We start from the raw sequence: 17,226 nt of genomic DNA on the forward strand, positions 1-17,226 counted from the left end.
CAGTTCTGATGAGATGGATGAAACTGGAGCCAATTATACAGAGTGAAGTAAGCCAGAAAGAAAAACACCAATACAGTATACTAACACATATATATGGAATTTAGAAAGATGGCAATGATGACCCTGTATGCAAGACAACAAAAAAGACACAGATGTGTATAGCGGACTTTTGGACTCAGAGGGAGAGGGAGAGGGTGGGATGATTTGGGAGAATGGCATTGAAACATGTATACTATCATGTAAGAACTGAATCACCAGTCTATGTCCGATGCAGGATACAGCATGCTTGGGGCTGGTGCACGGGGATGACCCAGAGGGATGTTGTGGGGAGAGAGGTGGGAGGGGGGTTCATGTTTGGGATCGCATGTACACCCGTGGTGGATTCATGTCAATGTATGGCAAAACCAGTACAGTACTGTGAAGTAAAATAAAGTAAAAATAAAAATTAAAAGAAAAAGACACATGTTAAAAAAAAAAAGATCAACTTTATTGAAGTGTAATTTCCATACAATAAAATGGGCCTATTTAAAATGTACAGTTTGAAGGGCTTTGACAAATGTTTACACTTTTGTAACCATCATCACAATTCGGATAAAGGACTTCTCCCTCATGCAATCAATTCCCAGCATTCAGCCCCAGCCCCAGACCTACTGATCTGCTTTCCTGGACAACAGATTAGCTTTGCCCTTTCTAGAGCTTCAATAAATAGAATTATGCAGTGTGTCCTCTTCTGTATCTGAGTTGGCTTAGTGTGATGTTTTGGAGGTTCACTCATGTTGTTGAATTTATTATTAATGAATTTATCATTAGTTTGCTCCTTTTTATGGCTGAGTGATTAACAGTCCTTTGTTTGGATAGAGAAGACTTTGTTAATACATTCACATGATTTGGTTTTTTGTTTCCAAATATTTTCTATTATGAATAAAGTTGTTATAAACATTCTTCAGTCCAACTAGAGTTAATTTTTCACTTAGCATAACATCCTTCAGGTGGATCCAAGTTATTGCAAATGGCATGATTTCTTTTTTATAGCTGAATAATATTCCACTGTATATATATAAAATATTGTTTTTTATCCATTCACTCATCAATGGACATTTAGTTTGTTTCCCTATCTGGGCTATTGTGAATAATACTGCAATGAACAGAGAGCTGTATACAGCTCTTCAAGATCTAACCTCATTTAATAAAGCCAGTATTATTCTAATATCAAAACCAAACAAATATATTACCAAAAAACTCAATATCCTTCAAAAATCCTTAACAATTTCCCCTAAATTAATCTACAGATTCAATGTAATCCCTTATCAACATCTCAGCAGCCTTTTTGTAGAAACTGACAAACTGGCTCTAAAATTCACATGGAAATGAAAAGAATCTGAAATAGAATTTAAAGAACTCACACTACCTGATTTTAAGTTTTATTAGAAAGCTATAGCAATCAACAATGGGAGGATTGGTTTAAGAGTAAGCCAAGAAATGGACTCCATATAGTCAATTGACCTTCAATGGGGAAAAAGAGAAACTTAAATAAATGGTGCCAGGACAACTATACATCTTTATTAGTTGAGGAGGAAAAGACGGAAACTCATTCCTTTTCTCAAACCATACATAAAAATTAACTCTGGATGGACTGAAGAATGTTTATAATAACTTTATTCATTTTATATAGTGGTTAATGGGAGATCGCCTGCAAAATGTCCCCCTCTGTTACTTTGGCAGTCATTATTTGTTTTTTCAACTTAAGTAGTTTAAAAGCCAAATGAGGAATATACTTCATCTCATAATTTTCACAATTTTCTATTTGAAAAACAGCTTCTTTCTTATGATAAAGTAATACTGGACACAGAAAATTTAAAAATGGAGAGCCCTTTAAAAATGAGAAAAAATTTACCATCTAGATATAACCATAATTAAAATTTGATGCTTAATCCTTTCTCTCCATTTATAGTTTGTTATATCACTGAGATCAAAATGTATGCACAAATTGCATTATTTTGCCCTTAGTATTATATAATAGGAATTCACATATCATGCAAGAAGATAATATTTGACTGTTGAATAATTCCATTCTTCCTCCCCCATAATTTAACACTCTCATATTTTAGGAAATTAAGATAAACATTAAGGTAAATTTTACAGATGATGCTTTTTTTTTTTCTTTTAGATAGACTCTTGGAATTAGAATTATAGAGTAAGGTGTATAAATATTTTTACATTTCCAATATGTGCTAATATATGTCTTTCCATTAAGGTTGTACCAGTACTCACTTCCACCATCAGAAGAAGAGTACTAATTTATCTGATAACTAGAGATATTAAATGTGCTTTGATTCGTATATTTGTCCTTACATTTTTCTGTGAATTATATATACATTTCCTTCTTTTGTTCAATTATCTATTGTAGATTTAAATGATATTGGTTTTATTTTTTTCTTCTTTCCTTTCTTTCTTCTTTCTTTTCTTACTAAAAAGTCACCAGTTCAGATTTTTCATGGGATCGATCTTGAATAATTAAGTATATTATTTGTTAAGACACCACCTAGAAGGATTTTCCCACTCCTTCCAACAGTAGTCTTATAGAAAGTTTACACAAAGTTTCCCTTTTAGAATTCCCTTTGATGACAAATATATTAATATTTCCTTTTACAGGTAGATTCCAAATGTGGCAGCTTTTAGCAGCAACATGCTGGATGCTTCTTGGACCTGTATATGGTTGTCACAAGAAAGGAAGCACCACAAATCCTGAAGCTAATATGAATATTGTAAGTCGTTCATTAAGGAAAAATATTTAAGATAAGGAATTATTAAGCTATTGTCATCTTAGGGGCTTTCCTGGTGTCATTTTAGATATAACTGGCATGCTTGTCTAGTTTTTAAAAATTCTAAATTGACTAAATCTGTGTTGCCAACCTTTGTTCCTTGGCATAGTTGACCAACCAAAGAACTGCAAGACCTGACCCAGTTTGGGGCAATAAGGCTCCCTCTGCTGGTGGTTTGAGCTACCAACTCATGGTGGTTTCCGGAAGAGAAAGTTCACAAATTCCTATTGATGATCTTTTTAGAGCATACTTGGGCTCTTCCTGAGGTTTTTACTAGAGCAATTTCTCTGATTTATAAACTACATTCATGTACATTTTAAGTTTAGTAAGCCAGATTTTGTTTGGGCTGCTTATAAACAAAAATATCTTAGCATGCAGAAATTCATATCAGAAGGGGACTAGAACAAAGTGGAATGAAATAGATTTATGAAAACAACCAAAACAACCAAAAAAAAGACCAGTGACAAATGCTTACTATATGCTTCATTCCAATGGAAAGCATATTTCTTGTATACGTTGTATACCGTCATGTCCCCACCCACACCCATTTGTATTAGAACTTTAAGAATGAAACTATCAATGATATAATTTTTCAAAAACCATTTAGAGAGTGAACCTGAGTGCATTAATAATACCATGCCAAGAAAACTACCATGTACGATTACCACCTTACCTTACAACACCTTGACATGCATCTTCCTTTTAAAACCCTCCTCAAATTATCCTGATTTTCCTGCTCTATTCTGTTCCAAAACATAGATAAACAGTAGGTTGTGACTTAAAGTATTATATTGCAATGTGGGTAAAAATCTAGGCATTATATCATGAAGGTATACATGTTCCTTTCCCCTTTTTAGAGCCAGATTATTTCCTACTGGGGCTATCCCTATGAAACATATGATGTTGTCACAGAAGATGGTTATATCCTCGGAATTTACAGGATTCCTCATGGAAGAGGATGTCCAAAAACAGGTAGGATTTATTTCATTATGAAAGGAATAATGCCTAAGGAGAGATTCCTGGATGTGCTGATAGCAGCAGGACAGCTGTGATTCTAAAACAGAGCCTATTCTCTTCTATTCCTCCTTCTAGTGAAGGAAAATCATCACCATCACCTCCACTATTCCATTTCATTTGTATAATGCTGGAGTTTTTAAATCAGTTTGACATACACTATTCAGTCTTTCCTTTTCTCCATCATCTTGTCCTCTTTCCCAACAAACACGGAAACAAAAGAAAATGTCGTCTTATTCTAGGAATACTCGCTTTTCTGCTTAAAAACCAGAACTCTAGGGTCATTTTGATGTTTTCTCCCCTCACTTTCTATATCCAGCCAATCACCAAGACCTACCAATTTTGCCTTCTAAATGTCTCTCTAATCTGAAAACTCTCAGTTTCAACGTCACTCAAGTCCAGGCTTAGACACCATTATCTTTGGCAATATCAGTTATCTTTTAAGCTACTGCAATAGCTTTCTAACTGCTTTTATTTCATTTGTAATTAGTTCTGTGCACAAGTCATTTGGATTTTATTTTTTACAGTAAACCTGACCCTATTAGTTCTATACTTGATTGTAACTGAAGAGCCATTCCTAGCTCCCTACAATACAGGTTAGTATCTGAGAGGAGACAGGATCCACTTGGCAAGAATTGCTTGCTTCTTCTCTCATTTCTTAGTACCTTTTATTCTTTGGAGATCTGTATAAACAAACTTTCCGATATTAGAAGAGTTATTTTTTAGAAGATTAAAAAAAAATTTTATGCAGTCTAGATGGAACAGTGTTGCTCACTTTATAGAACTGATCGTTCCCTAAAATAACTCCATTACCTTTGGAAATACTCGTGAGAACTTTACTTGCCCAAACTTTCACCTCGTCAGTTCTGCCAGGTAAATGCCAAAAAGCATGGAAGGAAAGCTGTCTCTACAATGAGAAGCTGCCTGAGGGCTCAGATTAGAGATGAGCTATAGATTGTGACTGCACTTTGGTGGTATTTTAGCAGAATTAGTAACACCTCTTCCTTCTGTCTTTTTCTCAAAAGGTGGATTAATGGATATAGATTTTGGTCCTTGCTTCCGGATAGCCGAGGCTCTCTGAGACTCCAGTCTCGCCTACTCAATCTCAGAAAGCTGGTCAAGCCCCAGAGGTGACCTGTGGGAAAGCCTTTTGGCTTTCCAGCCAAACACAGCATCATGAACCATGTATAAAAGAAAAATATCCTAGTCACTTCTCTTTCTCTTCTGGATGTTTTCAGCACCACTTCCCCATTTCCTTCTTTTTCTTGTCTCTTTCTTTAATCAAATTGTTTCAGTTCTACATTGTGAGCAGAATTATGTCAAATGAACAATTTTACCTTGTGTACATTTCACTTAAAACCTTGCATTTCACTTTCTGACAATGCAAATTAACAAGCATAGTACCTGGCATTCAGTGAAATATTTAACAAATGGAATTTTTATTGTCTTTGTTATTATCATGGAAAAATATTAGCTTTGTTATCAGATGCTTTTTGAGAAATAAAATGTCATTAATCTGAATAATTATAGAGCAGGTAATTATTGTGGCTGAACAAAATTATGTGTATTTTAATTTTAATTTAATTCTTATAGCTACACCATAAGATAACATTTTTTATTATCCTCTGTTACAAAATAAGTTAACTAAGGCAGAAAGAAGTTGATACATAGCAGAAGAAATTTTTGAAGCAGGGCACTCTGACTCCAACAGCTATTTAACAATTCAATGCATTGGACATAATCCCAGTTTTACAGAGAGAAAAACAAGTCATGGAGAAGATAAATAACTTGACCAGCTTCAGAAGTAGTTCAAAATCCTAAAATCTAAACTTGCCTGGTGGTGTCAAATTTCCTTTCTTAACCTTTCTTTTGTATTACAGGGAGTCAGAAGAGAGAATTTTCTTGTAGGCACCAAGGAAGTTCAGATAAAAAATTCTCATTGCCTGTGTTTTGCAGCTCCAAAGCCTGTTGTGTATTTGCAACATGGCTTAGTTGCATCTGCCAGTAATTGGATTTGCAATCTGCCCAACAACAGCTTGGCTTTCCTTCTGGCAGATGTTGGTTATGATGTGTGGCTGGGGAATAGCCGGGGAAATACTTTTTCCAGAAAACACTTGAAATTTTCACCCAAATCACCAGAATACTGGGCCTTCAGGTAAGAAGAACACTACTAATGACTAAAGTGTGTACATTACCTTTTTATATGGATGATTAGCCTTTTGAATTTTCCCTTTTGTCCAACTGCACATTGTGGAATCCACAAGATGGAAATAAACATACCTTCCTCTACCCAGGTTTTCTTCACAAGCTCTAAAGAAATGCCCTTACTATTGCATTGATAGTTGTTTTAAACACTCCACTTGGCCTGTGTGTATATAAGAAAGGGAAAAAAAGATCAAAATGCAAATTCCAGGACTATCACATTGTCAGTGTGCAGTCCAGAAATTTACATGGTATGCTTAATGAAGAGGAATAATGACACTGATCAAGATATGGGAACAGAAACAATGTTCTGGTTGAAAATCCTGAGAACCAGACATTCGTGCTAAGTCAAAATGAGCCAAGCACTTGAGCAGAGATGACACTCCAATGTTTATTCACTGAGGAGTGAAGGAACTCTGTCCTCCATAGACTGAGGGTGCTGAAATCTCTCTGTGGAGCCAGCCTGCCAGAAGTCCCTGGGGGTGCTGTCTGCCTTAGAAGTTAGGCCAGATGAGTCACCGAAGCAAACCTGGCACTTGTAGGGAAGCTAAGAAGCGTGCCTTGAAGGTCACTAAAGTTGCTTGTTCCTTGACCTCACTCCCGCCTCATTCCTGGAAGCCATTTGTCATTCCCTGATTCCACATCCCAGTGCAGTTGTGTCATAGCACCATTGCAAATAGCATCCTGATTCCCTAGATGAATGTTCTCCTGACTACACACAGGAGAGAAAGCCCCTGAGGCCTCTTCCCTGGAAATGTTGATTCAGTCTGTCTGGGCTGAGATCTGCATGTCTCTTCACTTTTTGTTTATAAAATAAGTACTCCAGGTAATTTTTCTTTTCAAAGGAGTTTGGTAAATCTGCTATAGAATTAAGTGGAAAAGCCTTTGCAGATTGGATAAAAAAGCCCCTGATGCTGGGAAAGATCAAAGGCAAAAGGAGACGAGGGCAGCAGAGGATGAGATGGTTAGATAGCATCACTAACTCAATGGACAGAAATCTGAGCAAACTCTGGGAGACAGTAGAGAACAAAGGAGCCTGACATGCTGTAGACCAAGGGGTCACAAAGACATGACTTAGCGACCAAACAACTACAACAACTCTGCGGGATTTGTAAGTCAGATTTTTCAGTTTCTTAACACAAAGTTACTCTTGGATCAAGACAAGATCCTCAGAAGATGCCTGACATCATATATTGATTCTAGTCTCATATTTAACAAAAGCTAAGCGTCTAGATTTGCAACGCATACGTTTAAGTATTACAAGCCTAACAATGAGATGGATTTTTTTCTAACTCTGTTTTGCTTTGCTTTGTTTTTTCCTTTGGCAGTTTGGATGAGATGGCTAAATATGACCTTCCAGCCACAATCAATTTTATCATAGAGAAAACCAGACAAGAGCAACTCTACTACGTGGGCCATTCCCAAGGCACCACCATTGGTGTGTTTGGGGCAGATGTGATCTGAGGGTGACAGAAGATTTTTTTCATATTCATGAAAGGAGTCAGGATTTCTTCCCTCTGTGCAGTCTCTAGCTTGGGAACTTTGAGTTGGAAAAACATCACATCTGGCTGTCTTTCTGAAGAGTAAATAAAGTGAGGATGACTAAGGGATTTTCCTGCCCCCTCAGGACTAAATTTGGAGATTAATAGATAAGACTGTAAGAAAGTCAATTATTTAGTTCTTCGTTTGTGTACCCAACAAACACTTGCCAGACGCTGGGTTAGATACCAGGAAATCAAAGATAAATATGGTATACATCTTTCCCTTGAAGAGCTCATAGTCTAGTAAGGGAAACGAAAAAGAAAGCAAAGAATTGCCAATCTCAGTGATCATATGCCACAGTCAATGTGACTTTTAGTTCGTTCCCAGTGGGTGCTAAGGTAGGCTAGATGTGGATGGGCCACGTTGGCAGTGCCATAAGGCTCTCCATTCTCTTTTCTGTTGTCTTTTCAGCTAGAGACCTTGACAATGCTAACAGCATTTACACCAGACATTTGAGAGCATTATCATCCATATTCATAAATGGCTGAACTTAGAAATCCTTTCTAATGGTGATAATGCCATTAGAAACTCTACATATATATAAAATCTAACTTTTGAAAGAATTTGAATCCTTTCTGTAATATTCTCTGTAAGTAGATTTGCATCCTTCAGAAACAGGAAACTCACTTTATTCTGAATTAGCCAGTTTCACCTTTGGAAATCTAAAAATCCTTGCCCTCAAATGGTGCTTACTCTGAGTGTCTTTGTTTTCTTTTTTAATATAACTGCTTTTACTATCACTTAAAATGAGTTAAGTAAGAATTGTTCTAAATCCATGAATTAGTATCTTCTTTCCTTTCAGCTTTCATAGCATTCTCCACTAATCCAGAGCTGGCTAAAAGGATTAAGATATTTTTTGCATTGGCTCCAGTCACCACCGTGAAATACACCCAAAGTCCTATGAAAAAATTAACAAATCTTTCCAGAAAAGCAGTCAAGGTATGTGACAGCTTTTCCCCAGGTTTCAGTCTGTAGTAACTAAAACTAGCTCTATGTCTACAGATTTCAAGAAAAGACAACTTTAGACATAAAGTTTTACCAAGTGGATCAGTGGTAAAGAGCCTGCCTACAATGCTGAAGACTCAGGTTCTATCCCTGGGTCAAGAAGATCTTCTGAAGAAGGAAATGACTAACCCCACCAGTATTCTTGCCTGGAGAATTCCATGGACAGGGGAGCCCAGCAGGCTACAGTCCTTGGGGTCACACAGAGTCTGACACAACTGAGCATCTAGAAAGAATAAAATAGATGCTTGAGGTACACACGTAGGTTTACTGATGATGCACAGTTTTGCCAATTGAGCTCAAGATGCTCACTCTGATACCATGCTACCCTACCATCTTCATTTTTTATTTAGAGGCTTCTCTCTCACATGATTCCTCAATCACAGATATAGCAAGAGCTGATTTGATTGATGGGCTGATTAATTGGTTTGATTTGTTGTTGTTCAGTTGCTCAGTCATGTCCGACTCTTTGCGACCCTGTGGACTGCGGTATGCCAGGCTTCCCTGTTCTTTACCATCTTCTGGAGTTTTCTCAAACCATGTCCATTGAGTCAATGATGCCATCTAATCATCTTATCCTCTGTCATCCCCTTTTCCTCCTGCCCTCAATCTTTCCCAGCATCAGGGTCTTTTCTAATGAATCAGCTCTTCGCATCAGGTAGCCAAAGTATTGGAGCTTCAGCTTCAGCATCAGTACTTCCAATGAATATTCAGGGTTGATTTCCTTCAGATTTGATCTCCTTGTAGTCCAAGCGACTCTCAAGAGTCTTCTCCAGCATCATAGTTCAAAAGCATCAGTGGTTTAATTTAGTAGGTTAAATTTCTCTCCCATGCCCCCAAGTGTATCAAGGACAGCATAATGTAGTATTTCAGACTGTATGGAGTCTGATGGCATGAATTTGAATCCTAGGTAGCTGGGTGAATTTGATCAAGACCTTAATTCTAGGAAATATTTTATTCATCTATTGAGTGAGGATAATAGTAGTCTCTACTCATAGGGCTTCTCTGAGGATTAAGTGAGTACATATGTGTAAATCTTTTACACATTGTTAGCCTTTACTAAATTCTAGCTATTGTTATTGTGGTCATGATTTCCATAGAAAACTAAAAGTCCAAAGTTGCCCACACTTCGTCAACTGTTTGTCAACTCCTCAAAACCTACGCAGTATCCTAGACCTCAGATGATTTCTGCTAGCTGCCAGCTAACTAAATGATTATTTGCTCAATGGAGAGAATTGTTCTATGTGAGTTGATGTGTTTTCCTGTTACATAGTAATATGGGCTTCTCCTGTGACAGACAGAAGGTGATTAGACTGTTTAGTGATTTCAGTGAAAGCATATGAAAGTGAAAGAATTTTTATAGAAGCCAAGAGTTCTGATTGGTGAGAGATAAGCAAATTAGCCCAGGGTGGTTTAATTCCATACCTAAACAACTAAGAAAGACCGTGGCAGCAAAACTATGGTTCAGTTCAATTCAGTTCAGTTCAGTCGCTCAGTTGTGTCCAACTCTTTGCGACTCCATGAATTGCAGCACGCCAAGCCTCCCTGTCCATCACCAACTCCCAGAGTTCACTCAGACTCACGTCCATTGAGTCTGTGATGCTATCCAGCCATCTCATCCTCTGTCGTCCCCTTCTCCTCCTGCCCCCAATCCCTCCCAGCATCAGAGTCTTTTCCAATGAGTCAACTCTTCGCATGAGGTGGCCAAAGTACTGGAGCTTCAGCTTTAGCATCATTCCTTCCAAAGAAATCCCAGGGCTGATCTCCTTCAGAATGGACTGGTTGGATCTCCTTGCAGTCCAAGGGACTCTCAAGAGTCTTCTCCAACACCACAGTTCAAAAGCATCAATTCTTCGGCGCTCAGCCTTCTTCACAGTCCAACTCTCACATCCATACATGACCACAGGAAAAACCATAGCCTTGACTAGACAGACCTTAGTCGGCAAAGTAATGTCTCTGCTTTTAACAATGTGAAAAATGCTCACAGATCCTTCATAGTACATGGGCATCTTTTACCACAGATATTTCAGTCCAACCCGGTCCTACATTATCAGGCAAACAGCACCAGACTTCTTGTTAAATTATTTCAGCATTCCCACCAAGTTAAGAGATATTTTGAGATGGTAGGATCTTCACTTGCTCAATTTGCACAACTCTGCTTCAACATTCAATGTTTTGATCTACCTATAGTGTAGTGCAGTTCAATTGAATTTTGTAAAAAAAAAAGAAAAGAAAAAGATAACCTAGGAGCTACTGTTTCAAAAGCATGGCACCAGGAAACAGCTATGCCTATAAAGCTACTTTTCAGCCAGTCGGCATGACTGGAAATTGGGGTATATGTGTGAATGGTGGAAGACTTGACCAAGAAGAGAATAACGGACAGTTCATAGAAAGCATCTATGTCATGTTAAAGAGTTTTGCTCTGTTGGTGATGCGAAGTCATTGAAGAATGTTGAACAGAGAAAGGGATTGGTCAGTTTTGTAGTTTTAGAAATATTACCCATAAGGTGTTTTAACTCCAATAGAGAAGCTACCACATGTGACTAACTCACTAAATCCTAATAGAAATTCCAGCAAAATCATAATGATAGATCAAAGAAATAGCCAGACAAACTCAGAGAAAATGTTTCTAGTCATTGGAATCACGGAAGACTTCCTGGATGGCATTTCTGAGTTTGGGCTAAAGGACAAGATTTCAATTGACAATGTCTTGTAGAAAGTCTTTCCAAACTAAGAGGGAAACCTGAGTACCATTGAAGGGGTGAAGCTCAAGCCATGTGAAATCACATGTAATTGACTTTATTTAGCTTTAAATTTGTGAAAGGTATGAGAAATAGTATTGGAAATATATGAATAGATTCTGTAGGAAATGTAGGAATATTGGAAATGTGGATTTAAATGCCAAGTTAAGAAGCTTAGATATATTAGATATATATTAGATTTATGGTGGGTGATCATGGAAGGTATTTACACAAAGGAATGACATGCATAATGCTCTTTTTAGAAAAATTCTCTTGGGGACCAAATGGAAGTGAATGAGAGTAAAAGATATAAGGGCAAAAGATGAAGGTAATGGTTATAGAATTATTGTTACACTTCAGCTGAGAAACCGAGCCAGGGTTGTCCAAAAAGAAGAAAAACTTTATAGGATTTGACAATGAAATGATAGGCATGGTATAAACTTTTAGAGAGTCAAGATTTTTGGTGTTGTTTTTTTTTTCTCTCTCTCTTTTCCTCTCCTATTAGCCAAATGTTGGTCTTCCAGTTTTTCTCATCAATAGTTGTTCTGTAAATAGTTCTAATTTTAGTGTGCCTGTGGGGCAGATGAGCTTAGGGTCTTTCCACGCTACCACTTTGCCTACTTTGCACTAGGTGTATTTTACATGTGATCTATTATCTACACAGAAATTCTTAGTGCACATTGATTTTCTATTTTATAGTTGAGGAAATCCAGGTTAATAGAAAACTAAATATGAGACAGTTTAGAATCAAACCAAGATATCACTGACCCTAAAGCCTTGCCAATATCCTATGGAGACTAGTTTTTTAGGGGATGCTCCATAAAACACTTCAACTAAAGGATCTTGGAAGAAAAAGCTTCAAGAGCTGAGTTGGGAGGACAATAAAGACAAAGTTTAATGGGCTTTGTGGTTTCACTGAGGACTAGTAGTGAGCAGATGTCATACATGTCCAGTGCTTGACTGAATTACCACTCGTCTTCCACTTGACATTCACATCCATAAAAGTTGATGGCGTCTTAAATTGATCTTGCAGGTATTATTCGGTGACAAGATGTTCTCTCCTCACACATTTTTTGACCAATTCATTGCCACCAAGGTATGCAACCGGAAGATATTTCGTCATATTTGCAGCAACTTTATATTTACTTTCAGCGGATTTGATCCAAAAAACTTGAACATGGTACGTGTAAGAAGTCAGATCTAGGAAAGCAATTGTTTTGTTGAACAGAAATAAGGAGAGTTCATTCTGAATTGCATGGAAACCACATTTCAAAGTCTTTTTGTCTCCTGGAATGCAACTGGCATGTTCTTGGCTTCCAACCTAAGCTGAGAGTCCATCTGCTTGATTAGGAGGATTTGAGGCTTCATTAAATATCTCTTGACTATATTCTTGGACCTGGAAAGAAAAAGTGCATTGCCGTTTTTCTTTGAGGACAGGATGTCCTCTGTGGGCTTTACACAAACACTGCCCTAGGCAGGAGAATAGAAGTGAGGGAAAAGAAAATTCTCAGATGGGCTTCTTGGCTTAGTTTGTCTTCAGCGGATGTGGTACATGTTTATTCTGAGAGAGAGAGATTGGGTCAGGTGAGAGAGGGAAAGAAAATACTCAGATTCACTTGTGGTGTGATTACATAATTAGCCTTCAGGTAAGAAATAATCTTTTTACTTTGCAGAGTCGCTTAGATGTTTATTTTGCACAGAGCTCTGCAGGAACATCTGTTCAGACCATGCTGCACTGGGTCCAGGTACGTCCTCCCACTTCCTGATATAACACACAGGTATCTCTGCAAGATCCCTGCGGAGCACGTCCGGAGAGCTCACTCTCCGGACTGCCACTGTCAGCTGGATGTTTCTGGAGTCAGATAAACTCATATCGGTCTTCTTTACTGTCATCTATTCTCCAGGTCCTCTGTGTATTCCTAGATATTCTGACTGAATTCTGATCTTCAGATTACTCCTAATTGTCTTGTCTAGGAGAAGTTTGTGTTTCTTCTTTCGGGAAATCATTCACTCTAACAGAGCTATACATAATATGATAAACGCTATTCTAGAAAGATCTTTTTACCCTCCAACTGGGATATGGGCGATTCCAGAGTGTGGAAATACTGCTTAATTTAGAGGAAGTTAAATGTTAGAGTGGGTTTAAAATGGATTAAGGGTTTCTGTTTTTACTCTCCATTGAAGTTTTTTGTGTGTTACTATATTTCTCAGTATTTGGTAAGCTCAGCAATAAGTCAAATTCAGTTGGTATAGCTTTCTAAGCCACTTATGTCTGAGTGTGTATATGTGTGTGTGCACATGTACAAGTGGGGGAGGTTTAATATTTAATATTTAATTAAATATCTTAATTTTAAAATACTTTAAAAAGTTGAATAAGAATCTGAAATCCCTAGAAATCTAAATTTTAACGTACACCCTGATAAATTTCTTCCCTGCTTTAAAGTTGACAATCACTGCTATAGATAGTCTTAAATACTAGTTAGAGACTTCTGAAATTCTTTGAAGGGTTCCACCCTCAAGAGATAAGCGTTCAAGTTCCTAAAGGAAGATAGATATTCCAGATTTAGGGCTTCCTACTGGTGAGGAGACAGGTAGACTCTGAAAGGCATAGTTTTCCAGATAATACAACTTTGATTCCATATTCATTGAGCACTTACAATGTGTTCTTATTCTCCAGATATATATCTCATTGTCATTTTGAATTCTCCTAACTGTCTTTCAATGCCATTGATATTCCCCACTCTAAAAATGTCATAGCCAATCCTTACCTCTCACAGTTGACTCTTTTTAAAGCTATCTCTTCTCCTTTGATAGAAAGTTCTCTTGAGAATAGAAATAAGTGGGTGGGGTGGGGAGATAAAATATTTGGTTATAAGTTACATAGACAGCTAAAGCAAGGATGATGATAATGACATGATGGTAACAATATCAATAAAAAGAGTGATTTCTTGACCGTTCCTAGGTGCCACATGCTTTTCATACATTACTTAATCTTCATAACCCTATAAGCAGAATGCTATTGTCATTTCCACTGCACAGATGAGAAAACAGGTTTAGAGAAGATGCATATACAGCCTGGATCACAGATTTAATAATCAATTAAGCCTGGATTAAAACTAGGTCCGCTTGATGCTAGAACCAAGGTTCCCAACTATATATTACATTCTATTGCCTCTCATTGCTGAAAACCTACTGAATTTCAACCACAGCAGACTACTGCCTCTGTGAATATAAATCACAATGGGAAACATTTCAAACAAAAAAATCAGAATTAAATCAGTTCATGTAAAAAAAAAATCAAGTTAAAGGGAAAAAAACCTTTGGAGTAGTCTGAAAATAATTTAATGAAGTGCTTGAGGTAAAAGTAGACATTATGTCTCTTCAATCCAAATGGGTGGCAAATAACCAGAAAAAGGAACCCCTAGAAGTGTTAATGTTTCTGTCTTAATATCTGAAGTCTAAAACTTAAAATAACAAAAGGGCACACATAGTGTCTCAGACACTCAGCCTGTGGCCATGTTACTGACAACATGGCAGTCTGCTTGGTCATACAGACAGGAGACAGCAGACACTACACCTCAGAGAGCCTTGAAGATGTACTTTGAGTGAGCATTCCTTTCAAATGTAGCAAAACTGTTTGATTAAGGAATATAGTCATAATATCCTAGACCATCTGAGAAGATAACAAAGTATAAATTGTAATAATAGTAGCAGTCATTTTATAATGTATAGCTAGTGCCTTTTAAAAAATATTAAAATTCTTGAAGCCAAGATGTTTAAGAATCAATGTAGCATCTTTAAAAACGGGGATGGTAAGGGGAGGGAGGAAAGAGGGGGGTTCAGGATGGGGTACATGTGTATACCTGTGGCGGATTCCTATTGATGTATGGCAAAACCAATATTGTAAAGTAATTAGCCTCCAATTAAAATAAATAAATTTATATTTAAAAAAATAAATAAAAAATAAAATAAAAACATGTCTATGTAAACAGCATACAATTTATTTAAAGGTATCACTGCTCAAAGATTTTCATTGAAAAAGTATAAAAGGGAAGAAAAGATAGTTCCATGAATTTGTATCAATTTTTATCATTTTTATTATTTCACTTATTAAACTTTGACTTTTAGCTCATGTGCTAAAGCATGGGATATTATGGCAATCTTTTTTGTATATTTTTTGCTTACTGTCTTTACATGTATGTTGTTTTCATATATCATTTTAATGTGTTTATTATTTGTATCTTTTTATAGGCTGTTAATTCTGGTCGGTTCCAAGCTTTTGATTGGGGAAACCCTGATCAGAACATGAAGCACTTCCACCAGGTACAATAATAATAATCACCAATTGCATACTGCAAATGAAATTTGTAAAAATAGTATCTACTCATCAAGCACCTACTCACTATGCTCCATTCACTATGCCAGACACTTTGTATAAATCAGATGCTATTTGGGGGGATCTTACCACTTGCCATATCATTGTTTTTGATTCTCAGCGTGACCTGGTCTCCCAGTATCCAAGGTCTCCCAGTATTACAAGAGACTTATACTTAAGATATTTGCTAATGCAAAGACCATCTACTGATGGTGACATGTGGAATGCTTATACCAATGCTCCGCCTGCAGATCTCTCTATTAAGAGAACTCATGGTGCAGTTACCGAGTCAGGGGTCTCCCCAGGCACATTTCTAGTCTTAGAAACCTCTTCCTGGCCAAAGTTAGTGTTTTCTAAAGATTTATAAGTTGGTCCATGTTACCTTTTCTTCTTAGTCTTTCTGCTGAAATTACCTATGGTGCATTAATCCCCTTTGGCTACCATAAAAATCCCATAGAATGAGTGGCTTAAACAACAGAAATTTATTTCTAACAGTCCTGGAAGCTGGAAGTCCGAGAGCAGGGGTGTCAGCATGGTCAGGTTCTAATGAGGGCTTTCTTACTGGATTATACACAGCCCCCTTCTCCATGCATGTCCACATAGCCTTTCCTCTTTGTGTCTGGTTGAAGAAAGAGGTCTCTCTCTCACTTCCCCTTCCTACAAGGCCACCAATCCTGTTGGATTAGGATCCAAACCTTATGACCTCATTTAACCTTAATTCCTAAAAGCCTTTTCTCTGAATACAATCACCTTGGGGTTAAGGTTTCAACATACGAATTTGCGGGGAACACAATTTAGTCCATAGAATATGTAGGTCTTTGCAAGGAGAAGGCAATGGCACCCCACTCCAGTACTCTTGCCTGGAAAATCCCATGGATGGAGGAGCCTGGTGGGCTGCAGTCCATGGGGTTGCAAAGAGTTGGACACGACTGAGCGACTTCACTTCACTTCACTTTACAATGCAAGTAGCAAAAATTACTCTATTTTAAATTTTATAAAAATATGGTTTGGTTTTACTGAAATAAGAAGTATGATGATAAACTCACAATAGCCAGGAATATACACAATCATCAGGCTCTCTCTTTCTCCCTGTCACTCTCTCTCAATTCTGCTTGCAAATGCTGTTTGCATTTTCAGACTATGTCTAAGATAGTAGTACAATGGTGAATGCATGTACATAATATACAGTAATATTTAGAACAGACAGAACTTGCTTAACAACTGATAATTGATGTTCCTTCTATAATATGATTTTCTGTGAAAACTATTTTTCTCTCTCTTCAATTTTATTTAGCTTACACCTCCTCTATACAACGTTTCTAATATGGAAGTTCCAACAGCAGTGTGGAGTGGTGGACAGGACTGCGTGGCTGATCTCAAAGATATTGAGAATTTACTCCCCACAATTACCAAGCTCATTTATTACAAGTTGATTCCACACTACAATCATGTGGATTTTTACCTTGGACAGGATGCACCCCTTGAAATTTACCAAGACCTAATTAGAATGATGGAGGAATGGTTGTAA

The 17,226-nt window shown here is 37.3% G+C and overlaps 1 protein-coding gene across 1 annotated transcript; it reads left to right on the top strand.

Moving 5' to 3' along the window:
• Positions 1 to 2,663: 2,663 nt before the first annotated feature.
• On the top strand, positions 2,664 to 17,226 carry LIPK (lipase family member K). The gene is made up of 9 exons (XM_052660946.1): positions 2,664 to 2,765; positions 3,680 to 3,794; positions 5,793 to 5,991; positions 7,367 to 7,476; positions 8,383 to 8,519; positions 12,357 to 12,503; positions 12,997 to 13,068; positions 15,575 to 15,646; positions 16,993 to 17,226. Exons 1-9 carry the CDS (start codon positions 2,664 to 2,666, stop codon positions 17,224 to 17,226), a joined length of 1,188 nt encoding a protein of 395 aa, XP_052516906.1.

Source organism: Budorcas taxicolor, chromosome 23 (genome assembly GCF_023091745.1).
Source record: "Budorcas taxicolor isolate Tak-1 chromosome 23, Takin1.1, whole genome shotgun sequence".
Taxonomy (NCBI): domain Eukaryota; kingdom Metazoa; phylum Chordata; class Mammalia; order Artiodactyla; family Bovidae; genus Budorcas; species Budorcas taxicolor.